This window comes from Macrobrachium nipponense, chromosome 11 (genome assembly GCF_015104395.2).
Source record: "Macrobrachium nipponense isolate FS-2020 chromosome 11, ASM1510439v2, whole genome shotgun sequence".
Classification (NCBI taxonomy): domain Eukaryota; kingdom Metazoa; phylum Arthropoda; class Malacostraca; order Decapoda; family Palaemonidae; genus Macrobrachium; species Macrobrachium nipponense.
Genome location: NC_061087.1, coordinates 93,975,994 through 93,994,572, shown reverse-complemented (window position 1 = coordinate 93,994,572; position 18,579 = coordinate 93,975,994). Strand labels below are relative to the sequence as shown.

Genomic DNA, 18,579 nt, shown 5'->3' with positions numbered 1-18,579 from the left:
AACACTCGTTACTAAGTAAGAAAAAAATATATTTGAATTATGGTTCGTAGTTAATCTTAGTCAAAATGAAACTCTACTGGTTTATAAACCAAAGGCACAAGTATAATGGTAATTATAATGATAAAATCCTTTACTTTAATTTTTCGACGTGTTGGCGACCATAATTTAAACTATAATAAGCGTAAATTATATCTAAGAAACAGATCAATCCTTTTGAGCCTGCATAAGGTCTCTCAACTGACTTACGTTTCTTTAGATCCTGGTCTTTCGTGGTAAGATGATAAGTCCAGTTACTAGTGTTGCCTCTCCTGAACATGAAATCCTATCGCTCGGCCTAGGTGGAGTTTATCGCTCCATGACACTTGAAAACTCCAGGGTAAAAAATAATGTCAGAAAATCTCAAAGGTCTGGTGGGGCCACTCCACTCCGGACTGCTTTTCTGTGCTGGTTCTCTGGACTGGAATCCTGACTCTCCTCTGCTGGAAAAACTGTCCTACTGGCATCTGCCTCTGGCCTGGATTCTGCACCGCTGAATATAAATACTTAAAGGGCAGAGTGAGTGGATATGTAACTGTCAAACAGTCAGTTTCAAGAACTATTCAGGCTCAATAGTAAACTAAGTCGCAAATTATCCTATAACCATAAAACAAATTACCATTAAACAAATGCCCATAGTTCCAACCACCATCAAAGTAAACAAAAGACAATGTACTTTTCAGTACAAACAGAAATATACGAAAAGCATAAAGATATTTCTTTACACTCCACACCAAGGGTTCTACATTTAATTTTTATGTTAAATGTTGAACTCTGGAATAACTAGAAAAATTTCAGCCTTTTCTTTTACCTCCGGTTTCTTATCTTATCCAACAGGCCTGACAATACCTCGTTGCCATATCCACTATTACCAAGAACTTTCTCTCTTCTGTCTCTCCCACATCCATCGCTACAACTTCATTAACGTTTTACTCCAAGAAAAGCCTACTACTGGTTTGGCGGGGTTTCTTTTGTATCTTTTACAAACCTCACAATTTTCAATCAGTTCCGTTAGTAACTTTCTTATTTCCTCTCTTTCTTTTTCGATTAACCCATTACTCCATTGTGCTTCCTCTGTCAGCTTCCATATTTTATCTCCACTTCCATGACCAAACTGTAAATGTAATTTCTTCATTGTGTTCTTAATTTCCCTCAGATTCTTTCCCTTTTTTAGTGGGTTTTTTTGTGAGTTAACTAATAAAATAGGTTTTAAGCATTTTTATAGGAACTTCGGGGTGGGGGGGCCCCGGATCTGGTATGCATCCCCTGCGAAAACGGGGAGACTCCTGTTTCCTATTGTTAAGACCTCAGGTTAACTATGAAAAATAAAAATTGATTAAAAATTTATGCTGAACATGATCAGAGGCATGGGTCTCCTTTCTTTGATCTTACATGACCAGGAAAGAGGCCCTAGGTCAGGCAAACTACCAGTCAGTTCAGAGACTTGCTCTGCTCAGAATCCTCCCACCAAGGTGTAAGTCTCCCCTATGTAAAAGCCTAGAGTTTGTATACATGTAGGAACAAATGACAATTTTTTAAAGTAATTTGTATTCTTCCTAACATACAGACCTGAGGTCTTTACATAAATGGCCTGCCTCTAGCCACCCACCCCTCATTCTGCTTCCTGGACCAAAAGGTAACGCTTGCCAAATCGATGGAGGGAATGCCTCCCCTTTCATTGATAGCTAATTACCAATATTCACCTTGTTTTAAGTAAAACGGCCAGCTCCAGCTTGTGCTGAAAGTAAATCTGCTATGTAAAGACCACAAGTTTGCACATTTGGAAAAAACTAATTACTTGAAAAAAAGAAAAAAAAATTCTTATTTATGTATATTTTCTTAGTATCATCATTTCTTAACTTCACAGGACACTGGAAACTTAAAAATTGTTAAAAATGAAGTTTCTGCTGCTATGAAAAAAGAAAAACCTGTTCCATCAGATGATGATGGAAGTAATTCCGCTGGTTGTAAAGGTAAGATCATTTTTGAAGCAGATCAGAGTGATGATGAAATTATTTTGAAAACTCCCCCATTTGCAAAAAAGAAGTTTGTGAAAATTACCCCTTCATCACCTGCAGTTAGAGTTAGTGGGAAATCAAAGGTAACTGAAGCAACCCCTGCAGATGACACTCCAAAGTCTGTCAAACCCACGAAGAGTCCAAAAACACCCAAAGTGAATAAAGCTAGGACACAAATGTCAGCGTCCGAAAAAAAAATTGTGAAAAAGAGGAAGGTATCACAAGTTGATGTTGAAGGAAATAACTCTAGAAAACAGAAGCGGTTGTCCCTGTGAGGAAATGGTTCAAGTACTGTGTGTATTATATAAAAACCAGTAATGTCAGTTCATTTAGCTTCTGTAATATTTTCTACAGTAGTCTGGCACCTTTTTATAAAAATAAATATAAAATGTGCCACAAGCTTGTACATTATTTTTGTCCCTCAAATGAATTTCAACTACCCTGCTGCAGTATTGCAGGCTATTTTTTGTGTATGGTCATATTTTTTTATTGGGTTTGCATGGTTAAGTTATAATTACAGTGCTTAAAAAGAAGTTTGCAAGTTTGGTTCTGAAGCTAGTTTAATCTTTATTGACAGCTTCAAAAATGTTGTGCTCAAGATATTTGAAACTTCTCTCTTACTGCAAATCTACTCTACTTACAGAAGTTAAGAGAAAATGTAAGCTGTATGAAGTAACTATAGATTCTACTGTAATGTAGGTGACCAGTGGAAGTATTTCAAATTTCACTATTGAGACTGATAATTTATCTGGTTCTTTAAGGGGGCCGGCCGGCTAATGCCATTTTTTAAGGACAGGACTTTGATATTCATACCACTTAATAAGGTGACTTGGGACATCTCCAAACCGCATATGATTTTTGCCTCTGACCTTCGGTTTTGTGACGCCAGGGCGATTTATCCCGAAAATAACCATTTTTCAAATTCTATCTCCTCCCTTGATATTTAATATAAAGACCTGGGATTACTACCATATATAGACCTGATGTAGACCTCCAATGGAATGGAGAGTTTTTTTTTCTAAGTCATTTTTTTGCTAGATATGAATTTTTCAATATGGTAAAAAAATAAACCCTATAAATCAGGAGAAAAAAATTTATAAAAAAAAAAAAAGATGAAACAAAAATTTGAAAAAAGGGCTCTATTTGATTGTTCTATAATGTCTTTCTGAGTTATATACCAAATTCCAATGTTATAGCTTTAAAACTAAGTGAGAAGATAGATTTTGAAGGTCAATAAGTATAGTTTTGAGATACGGGCGTTCAAAGTTTCCTTCGTATTTCTAATAAAGACAATGTTGATAAATAATGATTATTATGAATGTATATTTCTTTTTTGTGTATTAATAAACCAAAACTATTTTATTTATCATAATTTAATCATAAACGATGATCCCTTTGCTCATATATCGCAGCCTGGGGCACTGCTTGAGACAAGATGGGCCACTCCTTCCTACGCAATTCTCTCTCTCCCCTTCACTAACTCGGCTTATTACTGCGAATTTTCTTCTTCTGTATGTTAGCGAGATGTTTTCCTTGTATTTTCCTCTTTGGCATGAAGAAATTCTTGCCCGAAACAAAGATAAACAAACGTAAATGCAAGAGAATGTTAGAGGTGAAACTCGAAGGTCTACTCTTTTTTTTTTTTTTTTTTTTTTTTTTACAAAAGACAATTTAATAAATCATGATTATTATGAATTTCATATTCCATTTTGGGTATTAAAAAACCAAAACTTTGTTATTTATCATAAATGAAGATCTCTTTGCTCAAAGATCGTAGCCTTGGGCACAGTGTGACGTGTACTGTCAGGCAAGAGGGGGCGTTACTGAGCAACCCTTACTACGCAACCCTACCCTCTCTCTTCACTAACTACGAGTATATTATGATATTCTGTAATAATACTAGAGCGATTTTTCTTCGTCTGTATGTTAGCGAGATGTTTTCCTTGTCTTTTCCTCATTGGCATGATGAAATTCTTGCCGAAACATACATAAACATACGTAAAGGCAAGCGAATGTCAAGAGGTGAAATGGAACGTGTAAACTACTTGACGTCTGTGATCGCACTAATTCATGACTGGACTTGGTAGCTGAGCCTGAAGTCTCCTTCTCGACTCGGGGAATGTCTACAGATGCCATTTCTCCCAATTTCTTTGACAATAATTATAAAAATTTACGATAATAGAAGAAATATTGCATTTTCTTGTACGGATCAGTGTTTTAGGCTTACTGAGTTGTTAACTAATTTCCCTGTAACTACGAAAGTAAGAGGAATTTTGACGAAATATTTCGTATACGTATTCTCAATTGCTATATGAAGCTCCATGAATTTTTTCATGACTGCATTTTTCGCCCTATACCACCATATATAGGGGTTCCGGCCGGCCCCCTTAAAGGTTATTTTAGAAAATTCATACTTCCAGAAAATTCATACTTTCAAGAATCCTTTTACTATTTGAACATGAAATAGATTTAAACATTATATATCTAGATATATAAAACATTACATATCTAGATATATAACCTATCTTGGGTACATTTGATAGTTTTTTTTATATACAGTGTGATATCTATTGTAAGTCTTTCAATAAAACTAAATGCTTTCATTTTTTGTTACAAGTGAAAGTAAATTATTCTCCCTATATTTAAAGTAAGGTAGAAAAGAATGCATTAGATGTGGAATAAAGTAGTCTTCTAGGGTGGCCAGAGTTGTCTGGAATTTGGATTCCAGAAAGTTCAAATTTTGACCACGTGTCCCATCACTGGGGTCATGAAGGCATTTACCTGCCATTGCAATGTAAAGAACAAATTTTAAAAATTAACATAATTAAATACTCTCACAGACAGTGAATATCATTGCACGAGTTATGCTTACACTGTACACACACGTTCACATCTTGAAAATATGAGTAAATTTAACTATATAAACTTGTTTGGTTTTGTTTGTTTGTATGGTACTTTTACGTTCCATGGAACCAGTGGTTATTCAGCAACGGAACTAACAGCTTTACATGACTTACAAACCACGTCGAGAGTGAACTTCTATCACCAGAAATACACATCTCTCACTCCTCAGTGGAATGGCCGAGAATCAAACCCGCGACCACCGAGGTGGGACGCTAATACCATACCAACCACGCCGCTGAGGGGCTAAATTATATAAACTTGAATTTTTTTTAATATGCTGCTAGGGGTTTAATTAAGTAAAACCTCTCCACCCAAATCTTGGCAAGATATTTTAGGTGAAGACCATACTTTCTCTTGCTGCTCATAAATTGCCAAAGTTTTAAGCTAATAGAATAGGTAGGAAAGAGAAACTGCAGAGATTAGTGTACAAGAAGTAAGGGTAGACGAAAGATTATTTCCTAAGTGGTTAGGACTTGAGAAAATGAGTCGGTGATTTTTGTAGTTTGAGTGGTAGACAGAAGACTGGTGGAAACCGTTCTCTCATCTTGGAAGATAAGACTAGAGTGAGACCTAAGTGGTGGGGGGTTAAGTGTTTGAAAAAAGTGATGGGAGTTGTGTTTGAAAAACTGATAATAAAGTTTTGATACTTGTGAAATATGTTTGGTACATAATGAGATTCATTGTGGAGATAATTTTTGTAAAACAAAAACTTTCTGAGTTAGCTCTTACCCATCTGAGCAAAAGAGTAGCCATCCATCAGTTACATTAGATGTTAAAATGATTAACTAAGTATCAGATATTACAAACTTTGAAGCCAAAACCTCATTACTGAAGTTTTCTCAACTGGTTTTACAAATTTCTTACTTTTGCCTTTTGCTCCAGTAGAAAAAAAAATACAGTTCATGTTTTATTTTTATTCAAAAATTTACAAAAAGTTATGAAAGAATATTCCTTTGACCACTTCTTTATGTGTCACAGTAGTTATATAAAAGTATTAAAATTTAAAAAGATTTTCACATGCAGCTGAACATACAATATACAAATTATAACAAGATTCCTGCCACCATAGTCAGCAAGGTAGGGCCTATACCAGTACCTAACAGTATGCTCCTTAAGTGTAAACATCAGAGATATGGAGTAACTGACCAAAAGAAATAATCAGAGATTTCTATGAAACAATACACGTGATTCATATATAGTAATTTCTTTTGGGTATATAATTTTTCAAGTGCTTTGGTAACTAGAAATATCTAGTAGTACTGAAGCTCAAAGTGAGTAAATTTCAGTGTGTAAAACTTTGAGGGATAAACAGCAAACTTTTGTTTACACAACCCTGGTGAGTCACTGTAAGTCTCAATTTGTAGATACTGGATAGGGAAAACCAAGATGATGTAGTATAGCCCCTTAAGAAACTTGGCAATAGGTTTTTTTTTCTATAAAATTATATTTAGTGAATTGACTCTCAATAGGTTTGATGACTGACTTATGAACTTAATTATTTTCACTATTGTTGTGGCAGACTGAGCCTAGTACATTTGATTAAAACACTAGCAGTAATATTGTCATACTTGGTATTGTACCTCAGGATAGATGTTTGTTTGCTGAGGTTAACTACTGTTCACAGTTGTCAAGTTGAAAATCATGAGTGCAGCATGTGGATTTCTGCTTAAACATATCTATTGCTTTCATGTTTTACATGATTGGTGGTGTCCTACTGATGTAAAATTTCAGAAAAATCATGCATCCATGTTTAAACATACTTATCTCATTAGTATAAATACATGGTTTCTCCATAGTATATTTTCCAATGAAGGCTGAATGCCGTTTAGTATTAAATTACACTCTTGATGTCAGTAACAAAAAAAATCTTGCTCAAAATTAAAAATGTTTGGATATGAAAAAAAATGTACACAAAGTGCAAATACATACACAAAGTGCAAATACAATGGTCTTAGCAAAATATCAAACTTATTTTTTAAATGGTATTCATGGAAAAACCACTGGAATGTGTTAAGAACAGAGTAATATATTGTATTAATTTTCCCTTGTTTTATCTTCAGTCTGCATTATAACTTAAGATAGACCTGTAAGTCAGTCTGAAATTATGTGTAATTAACAATACATGATAAGACATGGAATTGTCTTTCAGGTAACTGCACAAGTAGACCTAGTTCAGTGATCAGAATGTTACTTTATTACATGGGAACTCTGCCAATAAAAACACTCCAATGGTTACTGTACACAAAAACTGACTACAAATCATCAGTTGTGTCTACAACAATAAATATGAGTCAGGTTTGACATTTCCAAATGAAATTTCCAAATTATTATAAGATTACATTTGCAATCCTTGACAGTTTTGTTTGAATATGTATAACAAGAGTGAATACAGAAACTGTCCACAGGTACAGTCACGCAAGAGAAAATGGGGGAAAAATAAAGATTCCTTAGATATTGAAACAAATTATAATATAAAGTTGAAATAGATATAAATATTGATGCATTAAAAAGATTTTAACACTGTCTTGCCATTGTAGAAAAGTATTTACTAATTACAAGTTTTGAAAAATCATGAAAGATAAGCTATTCCCTTTCCTCAGTTATCAATGGACAGAGTAATTTATTTAAATATTTAGTAAGAAATGCATACAAACAAGACAAAATTAGCTATAAAAGTTGTTTTAATGTCATTTTTGGCTTACACAAGACTGCTAGCTTATTGCAAAATGTGGCCCTTATCTTTGACTTCCTATCAAGCATGGAAGTAGTTTAAAGTCAAAATATATCAGCTGTAAAATGTTGATATTTAATAATTATAGGGCTGGACTGCTATTTATAAATTAAGCTCTCAGCATGAAAGCAATCGGCAGCATATTGGGCGAGTAGATATAGTATACATAGGTTAACATGAAAGGTCATCAAAAGTATTTGTTTCTTCAAGGGCACAAAAAAGAAACTTGTAATTCCTTAATTTCTCTTTCAATTCAAATTTATACACCAGATCCTTTTTATGCACAACTCTAGTTTACAAGCAATTTTTTATTGTTAAGATTTGCTTCTGCAAATCCTACCTCTAATTCCTTTTCATATATAGTTTTCAGTTTTAATTAATCCTATGCTATTTTATGTTGCACAGCCTTGGAAAAATAATCCCCTCCAGAATTTTCTGATACCAACTCAAAATATAAAAATATCCATTATACCAAACTAATATTTACAGAAAATTTATTACTAAACTTGTATCAACTACCAACCCATCACTGATTTTTCACCTAAATGCATATTGCAATACCACCTACATTCCCCACAGAAAAAGCTTTAATTCTGTTTAATCCTTGAATTTGGGTGACCAAGTCAATTCAGTCTAAAGATACCAATTTGCCAACCTAAACTAAACATGACAACTACCAACCCATAGCCAACTGCATTTCACAATAGGTAATTAAAACATTTGTGTTTAGCCTTAGAAGCTAATAAACACTCATTTTTATTTTCTATTCCGTAATCTAACATTTACCAACATCAATGACAACCCAACCTGATCCTTTTTAACTATTGCACTTTAAATGCAAGGGATGAAACTTGCCAAGATGTGAAAATTAGTCTCCTTTGTAGGTCCCATTTTGCTGAACTGGTTACTGGTTAACCTCAAAGTAGGGATTGTAAAAAAAACCATCTTTTAGAGAATTGATTATCTACTAACAGTTACAATACAGATTAACATTCAACATTTAAGGTAGCAATCAAATATATCAGTGGCATGGTGATTAGAAAACTCAACATTACCTCACATTTATAAAACAATCCCCAAGAGGCAAGCAATAAAAGTTTGTGTGAACTTCAAGCTACAGACTTTCACTTCTATACATTCATTGTATTTTTGAGAGGGAAAACAAAGTAACTGCTACTTAAGTAGCTGTTACTGTATAAAGTCACACCAATTCCGAACTGCTTACACCCTTGTGAAATAGTCTTTCCCTAATTTCTAACACCACATACATGGAAATTTCAAATTCCCTTACACTCAAATGTCAAGGAAGGTGGGGGAGGAAATGTAATTGTCATATACGTACAGCACTTAGAAACAGGTACTTGACATAAATCTCTCTCCACAGTGAAAAATTGCTCCTATTTATTTTTCTTTCAAAATCTTCATAAAAACAATATTCCACTGCATGAAAATGTAAAAACTGCCTATATATTATATATATATATAAAGATGTACAATGGCTTCCCCATTGTTCATTAGTATACAACACTTAAGTTGCAGATCTGGAAAATTCCATATTTAAGTTATATAAAATACCCCAAGGAAACTAGAACTCAGCCTTAGGACTTTTGTGTGTATGTAACTTAAAAAGACTAGACTAACTCGTATCCTAAGATAATTGATCCCAGAGGTGAGAAATTAATGCATTTATCTCACAGACCCATCCAATGCCCATTTACTCTGAAATAACAAGGAATGGTTAATGGTGAAAGTGGAGATTAATGAAATTATATATTAACTACTACAGAAACAAGTGTTGTACTTTTTCTGTGGAATTTCCTTGCATAAAGGAGAAAATTCTGTATTATGAAAAGTACCACATGCAAGAACAATAAGCTCAGGTATTGCATTACCCAGAACCAAATAGACCTTGTGCCAGAAACTGAACGAAGAAAAAATGACGACGATTACAAACACATTCATCAAACAGCATGATCATGCCAACGATCAGTTATAATTGTAAGGCACTATTTATATTGATTATGGGCTATTAAAGTAGAGGAGCAGAAATTCCTCAAAGGAACCTGTAACAGTAGAATCATCTGGCAGCACCAGAAAGTTAGATACAATACTGTATAATAAGGACTTTACTTGTGCTTGCTGTTCCTATCTTACTGTAAATGTAAGACAAGAAGTAATAGTAGGTATGACAATCACAAAGTGATATATATTTTGGACCTTGTCATTTGCTTTTCTTCACTTCAACACTGTCTGTCGTTACTTGCACAGTAGATTTTTGTATAATTGACTGGGAGAGACAGTTGATGCTGGGCTGTTTACAACAGTGTCTGTGATTGAATAAAGAGTAAGCAAGAATTAATACAAGGAGAATGTTCAAGAGGAACACTAATGGTGAAGCTATAGTGGACCATGTACTTGTAGGAATCCAGTTCAGATTTTCTAGTTTGTCCTGCTGTAGTTGCAAGTCAATGATAATGGCACGCATTTGTTCATTGGTAGCTAGAATACTGAAGACATGAAGTAAGTTATGAGAATGTCCAACATAGTCAAAGCAACCAGGAGCAAGACGTTCTGGAAGGTGTGATCCATAGAAAAAGAAAGCAACCCCCACACACAAAAACTGATGAATGTGATAAATACTCGATTCAGCACAGGAATCATTTTCATAATCGCAGTTGTATAATCTGATTATCAGAGGTGCTGAATCCCACACAAATGGCACAACAAATGCAACAATTCTTAAAACCTTTTGAATTCCAGGTGTTTTAAAGAAACGGGAAGAAGATGCACAGAAAGTTGCAAGAAGAGAGTTCAGTACAGCTATTGGAAGGAAGACCTGTGAATACCAAGTGTTCATCAAATGTACTGGAAAAGAGTAGAAAAAATATATAACAGCAACAGACCATGTGTACATTGATATGGCAGCATAATCAATAAAGTAGCAGATATGCAAGGCAGTCAGAGACAGACAAGAAAAGGCATGAGCCAAACAACTCATAAGTGGATAAGCACATGAAGCAAACAAATAACACGTCAGGGGATAATAATACTGGTCCTCAAAAAGAGGCATAATTGTGGCAAGGGATACAAGTAACCACAAGAAATACAAAAATGCCAGAAAGTGAGTCCAGAAATTAACAGTTTCATTGGTGTAATTGAAAAGGGAAACCATGGCTTGCAACACAGAACAATTTTCATTTCTATACCCAGTGATAATACCAGGTTCTCGTAATGTTTCAGATACTTCATCCACTCTCTTCACTGGCAAGTGACTCATCTCCATCAAACGTCCAGCTTCCTTAAGCCTACCTTCCGTCAGCTTCTTAGCCTCTCTAAGGCGGCCAGTTATATATCCAGAGAACATTTTTATTTTTTTGTTTTAGCAATTATAGCAGTAATAAATATCTCCTTAATACATTAAAAGTACTGTGCACACAATCCAATGATGACTTGATAATGACTGGCAGATATTAGATAAATTGCCAAAATCTATAAAAAAAAAATCCTTATGTAGAAGGGTCTTGCAGAGTTTGTGTAATGACTGGCAGCATAGGTCTTGGGTTTTCTTCACATCTGAAAAGAAAGAAAAAATATCAATACCAGTCCATAATAATAAAAAAAATATTGTTTTTTTTATGATCAGCTATATCAAAAGCAATGAAACTTTATATAAAAAATAATGAATATTTTGTATACTGAAAAGCCTATTTCCTAACTTCTGAATGGAATACATTTAGATCTAGCTACCTTACATTAAAATTTACTCAAAATGACATCAGACAAAGGATCTCATTAGAAAATTACCTAAAACACGTTAGGGACTGTCAAGCAAAAAATGTGGGGGGGGGGGGGGGGGGTGGGGGGGGGGGGGGGGGGGAATCCATAGGAACTACTGACCCTGGCAGACATCAGAAATTGTTTGTGACTTTTGCATCATCTGTAATTTACATAAAAGTACATGTTAATTTTTTGTGGCTAAGATATGTTAAAAAAAAGACAATGATAAAATGTATCAAAGGCATATGAGAGGGCATTTGCTCCATCTGAAACCACAGCATTATAAGGTCTGAATAAAACCTGATGAAAGTTACAACATACACTGGTACAAAAAGATAATAAATCGACAATACAGTGAAGTTGGGAAGTATTAAGGGCTCAAAATAAATAAAAGGGATCAGAGAGCAAAGGATCCATGTTTCAGTCGGCTCTTCCAGAATACAGGTTCAGTGGAAGGGTAAAAAATACACTAACGATGCTCCCAGCAAATAGCATATGCCTTGTAACACCTATTTTCTGATGAAAAAAAAAAATTCCTGTGCTCAACACTAGATCAGATAATTTTGAAAAATGGAAGCCATGAAACATGTCTGATCACCACTGGGACATAAAATGCTATCTTATCTTGAAACTCCTAATAACAGCTTTCTTCTGAACAGGTCTTCTAATTTTACATTTCGTACAATAATCCAATCTTCACAATATATCGACCTTTTACTATGAATGGAAATTCATCAGAATGCATCCTCATTCATTTAGTACAATTATTGATTTCATGTTCGAGACTTTACCAAATGTTTTGGCATTTCAGTAGACAATTCATTCAAAGATTTTCTTGAGATCTAAAATGGCAACTGAGGCTCAAACATTTAATGCAGATTTAACAAGCTGTAGATGCCTAGCCGAACCAATTATGGCCAGAATGGAATGCCCACATAGAATGTGGAGGATCTACGCTTCAGTTGCTTTTCGTGACAGCTCAAGGCTTTGGGCGCCCAAAAAGTCTACTGCTACCCATTAAAATGCGCCATATTTTGCATGTGGAAGAAATGCGAAACAAATACAAACTGGGGTAGGATTATATAAAGAAATAAAGGCTGTGGGGGAAAGGAAAAATATGGAATAACTGATGATCAGAAACATGAATAGGATATATTAGAATGTACTAGTGACAGCTTATTCTATCAAAATAACTACAAACAACTTTGCAGTGAAGTTGACATGACTGCATTCTAGTTTTGCATAATAAAGCAACAGTATAAACAAGAGCCCGAGCAAGAGTTGGAATTATAAGCTACATAACAGACGACTGAACTGATATATTCAAGAATTTAAATATAACAGATGATTCAACGATGAAAAAACAACTTAAGTTTTGAAATAAAAAACAAAGAGTTTTACTCATAAAAATTACCAAACAATTCCATGGACATTGAAACTGATTATTGGTGGTTTTCTGTTTCTGAATACTGTATACTTATTTGTGGCGTGGTTTGACCAGGAATACTTTACAAATTAGTTACTTTTTTTCACTTGGTCAAAAAACATTTTCTGAGTGTTATGGAATTAAAATACTGACCTAGTTTGGTCATTTCGTTAGCCATTATTTCCTTCATTTGTTTCACCGACAAGTCAATTCAGTACGTCCCTACAAGCTTGAGACATGAGGAGCAGCAACCGTCGTTGTTAACGGCATGAATTTCCTGAATTAATGATGAGCATCGGCAACAAATTTTATGACCGTATTCAACACAATTTTCCTCGTACCATCGTTTCCCGGAGACCCTCTAAACCCACGACGCGACGCTCTTAGGGTGTGCTTTTGTCGCAGCATATTTTATTAATAACTTCAACCAACAAGGTGTTTTATTTTTTCATCCGTTTAGGTCGGTTTAGTGTCGAGTACCAAGTGGCAAGTATCATGAATGTTTCAAAAAATAAGACTGTAAATCAACAATTTTAAAGGAACTATTTTCTTCCATATTATGTATTTATGTGTGTGTGTATATGTGTATCCGGAAACATATATGTATCTGTGTAGGTATGAGAGAGAGAGAGAGAAAGAGAGAGAGAGCGTACGATTACTGTATAGCATGACTTGTACTTTTCCTTCGTTTCGATAAATCACAAAATTACCACCTGTGCGTGCACAGTCCCGCGCACTCCAGTGTTCATTCAAATTAATGAATACCAACTCACCCCAACATATCGGGTTGCAAATCACCAATGCAACAGGTGACATTTGCGAGTATGAGAGAGTTAAACATGCAAGGGTCACTGAAGCACTGACTGACAGCAACATAAAATTGTTGTTCAAACCGCGAAACGAACGAGGACGTTGCTAAGTTCGTATCTAGGTGTAAAATTCCATACTTACACACACACACACACACACACGGCATTTGCGAACACGCGCACCAATAACAAAGGGATTGAGTTAAAAGTAGGATGACCAACAAGTGTTGGTCTAAAACGTAATCCCAAACGAGTGTGTCCTTTTATTCCAGTGATAATTCATACTGTCAGGTACGAATAACACAAGGACTTAAATATCAACCTAACCTTCGTTTAGTATGACGATGCTGCATTGTTGAGTACACACCCCATGGTGCAATCCATCTATAAGCAATTTTTAAAAGCTTGAGTAATTAGCCCTTGCAAATGATTTTAAAATGAGAATGAACACAACAACAACAAAAACGAAACATTAACTTGGAAAAACCAAAGATTTACTAGTCGTACAAAACGAGAAAAAGTGAAAAACAGAAACAACGTCATGAAACTCTTAAGAGAGAGGAAGGGTGGTTCCTTGAAAGGTCTAGAACAAACTGTCATCATACCTACGCTTGCATGCCTTAGCAAAGGCATGCAATATTTATGCGCTACAGACTTCGCCATTAACGGAAAAATCAGCTAAGGACGGCTGGCTGCCATTCATATGAAGTTTCCAGTATATCATCGTTAGTACGACACTGCTACACTATCATAGTACTAGCTATTCCTTTATTTACATAGTTTCCAGAAAAGAAAGGGTAGTGTCTAAACACGAACATATACGTATATGAGAGGGCACCAGAAACAAACACGCACACCTAACAACCATAATTAACAGAATAAATACGAAAATGAATACCACCACCATTGTCTTAAGCCTTATTTCTTCACTTTCTGGAATCAAACCCCTTTCTTTCTTTCGAGCGGCTTTCTCCCGGTATTGATCACAGTACGTCTCGGCCCCCAACATCACATTTATCAATATCTGCTATAATGGTACTGGTCAGTTTCTCCACGCCTGAACTCTCTCTATCTTCCTCTTCTCCTCTCTCCTCCCTTCATTTCTCTATCTCCCTCTCTCATTCTCTCACCTCGCTCTCTCTCTCTCTCTCTCTCTCTCTCTCTCTCTCTCTCTCTCTCTCTCTCTCTCTCACTCTCGCACGAGAATTTTAATTTATTCAATGTACTCTTAGGATGAAAGAAAATTGTTTCGGTGATGAAGATTCATAGCAACATGTAGTACTTCTGCATCACAGGAATTTGCACAAATTTTCTACTAGACTGGTGTCTTAATTACGAGAGGATTTTTTTTTTACAAGAGAAAATCATATTTTAAAAAAATTCTTTGATTTACAAGGAAAATATATTATTTAACTTACAAGAGAGAAAATCTTTTATTTACAAGAGAGAAAACCTTATTCAAAGAAAATGTGCTGTAAATATTAGAAAAGAACATTTTATTCCCAAAAAGTTTTTATTAAGAGAAAATATGTTATTTACAAGAGAAAAGCTTTTATTGTTTGTTTGTTTGTCTGCATGGTATTTTTACGTTGCATGGAACCAGTGGTTATTCAGCAACGGGAGTGAACTTCTATCACCAGAAATACACATCGCTCACTCCTCAATGGAATTCCCGAGAATCGAACTCGCGGCCACCGAGGTGGCACGCCAACACCATACAGACCACGCCACTGAGGCGCTGGGGGGAAAATCTTTTATTTACAAAGAAATTGTGTTATCTACAAGAGAAAGTCTTTTATTTACAAGACAAAACCTTTTATTAACGAGAGATTCTTTTATTTGCAAGACAGAACATTTAATTAACATATAGGAAATTTTTATTAACCAAAAATTTTTACTTAGAACTGAAAATTTTTTATTTAAAAAAGGGAAATCTTACACCCATTATAAATTAAAACAACCACTACACAATAACATTTGGTTACTATCTGGCGCTTTGCCTAAGTAATAACAAACCGCAACTACATTGACAAAAATATGCGAAATTTTAGAACGGCTAAATCTCAGACGCTTTGTTGGAAGTCGTTGTCTTTAAGCAGAGCTTATCTTTGGCAAAGCGTTCCCTCCCCTCCAGCCCTGTCTCGCTGATAACGATTTCAGCAGCCACTGTCTGATGCTACCACGCTAGACACGTGTTGAGAGAGAGAGAGAGAGACCCAAACCAATAAGGCAAAATGGAACCACCCCAAGGACAAATGAAAAGTGATATCAAGCAGCGAACGCAACTGCAATGCTTGGTATGGTTCAGCGACATAAGAAAGCCACAGAATTGTGCTAGCATGGGATGAGCGACCTCGATACAGTGAACTGAATGTATGTAAGGGGAGGGAGGAGGCAGTCCAGCCTACGAAATCAGATATATCTCCTTGCTCTAGAGAACAGCCGTAAGTTGTTCGTGCAAATATTTAATAGACAGTACTAAACTCCAAGATAAGAGAGAGGGAAAGAGATTTAAAACTCTTATACCTTAAAAATGTTCATGACCTGATCGAATTTTAACTTCATGCTTTGATCGACTATCAACATGTTCATGTCAAGTCAAGCTTGATCTTCACGTATGACCCGTCTCATTTTCTTTCTCCCGATATTAATGTCTAATCCAAAGCGTGACAGCAACTTTGAATGAATACCCTGCATTAGCCAGTTATACTCTGGCATTTCTATCTAGAATCACTTGGGGCGTTCCGCCCAAAGGCATTAAGCGGTTAATGCAACTATTCAGCCCCAAAAGCAATCTCGTGTCTAACACTAAAATGATCCCAGTTGAGTACTACTCAGATTTCCAGACGCATTACAATGGCAGTGGATTTATGACACAGGAGGGGGGCTTGGCCAACAGGGGGGGGGGGGGGGTAATTGATTTTGAACTTTACATTTCAGAACAAAAACTTTGACAACAGGGTATAGAGCAGTTCCTTCTTGTGAAAGAACAAATCCACCCAAGTTCAAGAGCAGGAGTCTATTGTATAATGGAACTACCTTGCAAAATCACTCATCAGCCCGTAGGTACTGAACTGAATAAAGAACTTAGGCCAAAGGCCAAGCACTGGGACTATGAGGTCATTCAGCGCTGAAAGGGAAATTGGCTGTAAAAGGTTTGAAAGGTGGGACATTTGCACTACGAATCAAGTGTTCGGAGAGGGCGGAAAGCAAGATGAATAAAGAGTATATGAAAGGAGGTACAGTAAAAGGAACGATAAAGTGGTTGCAGATAGGGGCCGAAGGCACGCTCCAAAGAAGCTCAAGTAATGACTACAGTGCACCGCATGAGGTCCACTGACGGCACTGCCCCGCTACGGGGACCCCGTAGGTAGGGGATTGTTGCCGTCGGTGCACCTCGTCCGTTGCACTGTAGGCATTACTTTAGGGTTCTTTGCAGCGTCCTTCGGCCCTTGGCTGCAACCACTTTCATTCATTCTACTGTACCTCTGTTCATATTCTCTTTCTTCCCTCTTTCTTTCCACCTTCACATAAAAAATAATGCACAGTGTAACTGCGAGGTTTTCCTTCCGTTGCCCTTTTCAAACCCTTTTACTGTCAATTTCCGTCTGAGCTGAATTGCCTCATAGACCCCTGCACTTGTTATTGGGGCTAAATTCTATATTCTCTAATCTACTCTAATCAGTATTGTGAGTGAATCACTATTGTGAGTGAAAGAGCACCTATACTATATCTTTTAAGTTTACACTCGCCACTTTTCCAAGTTATTCAAGATTCCTTGCATTGAGTTTGTTTGTTTGTTTGTATGGTGTTTTTACTTTGCCTGGAACCAGTGGTTAATCAGCAACGGGACCAACGGCTTTTACCTGACTTCCTATCTTCTATCACCAGAAATACACATCTCTCACCCCTCACTGGAATGCCCGAGAATCGAACTCGCGGCCACCGAGGTGGCACGCAAAGACCATACCATCCACGCCACTGAGGCGCTCCTTGCATTGAGTTGCATTTCAAATTTCAAAACTGCTTGCAAATTCCACCTACTGTGTTAACTCAGGCATCTTTAAATCTTACTCAGTTTTATTCAAGCTCACGGTGGCAAATAAGTGGGGATATTGCAGATGGTGATAAATCCACCTGACTGTCCCTAAACATTATTTAAAACCGAATGCACAAACACAGACTCACATACTCCCAAATCACTGTATGAACGAAATCACGTGGGCTGGTCTGAAGGACCATCATAGGGGTCCCCTCCCCCCTTCAGTATCGGTCTCTGTCATCGATTGTGGAGGCACGGAATTCTAGGCCTGGCCACCTAAAAATAAGGAATTTTGAGAGAGAGAAGAGAGAGAGAGAGAGAGAGAGAGAGAGAGAGAGAGAGAGACCGCGCGCCCTCTACTGATCTCTATCGGAGCCAATAGGAAAGGGACTGACTGACTCGCGCCACAGAACCATTACTCTCGAACTCACTTCAATTTATTAATAATAAAAGGAGGAAGAGGAATACAATGCTTCTCGCGAGTGGTAAGAGGGGACACGACGTAACTGCCTCTCTCTCTCTCTGGAAGGATCCCTTCACTCACACCCCTTAGGATAAGTACCTTTTATAAATGGAGAGAACAGCACTGGGGGTATAGAAAAACAAAGATAAAATGCCGAGATAACGATGTTGCTGACAAAGTAAACAGGATTTAATCTTCAGAGATGCCTCTCGTATGTGCGTCAGTAAAATAATATATAAGAAAAAAAACATACCAATCAATTTCCATAGACATGGAGAATGTGAGAGCATTTTCAGTCCACATACGTTTTGTTGACTATGAATACGTATGATTTTGCTTAGGTGTGGTAATTAGCATTTACCAGATTATGCAT

At 36.3% G+C, this 18,579-nt stretch overlaps 2 protein-coding genes across 6 annotated transcripts in view; one reads left to right on the top strand and one right to left on the bottom strand.

The window, feature by feature from the left end:
* The window catches only part of LOC135207447 (uncharacterized), a 217,462-nt gene extending 212,805 nt beyond the window's left edge, over positions 1–4,657 (top strand). Inside the window, exon 8 of the mRNA XM_064239176.1 lies at positions 1,904–4,657. Coding sequence (XP_064095246.1) covers positions 1,904–2,329 — 426 coding nt within the window. The 3' untranslated portion in view covers positions 2,330–4,657. The remainder of the gene's footprint in view (positions 1–1,903) is intronic.
* A 1,200-nt stretch (positions 4,658–5,857) lies between these two features.
* Positions 5,858–18,579, bottom strand: part of LOC135207414 (membrane progestin receptor gamma-like) — a 60,509-nt gene continuing 47,787 nt past the window's right edge. For all 5 annotated transcript variants that reach the window (XM_064239144.1, XM_064239153.1, XM_064239160.1 and 2 more), the window contains one exon: positions 5,858–11,262. In XM_064239144.1, the coding sequence (XP_064095214.1) occupies positions 9,911–11,053 (1,143 nt within the window). In that variant the 5' untranslated portion in view covers positions 11,054–11,262 and the 3' untranslated portion in view covers positions 5,858–9,910. The remainder of the gene's footprint in view (positions 11,263–18,579) is intronic.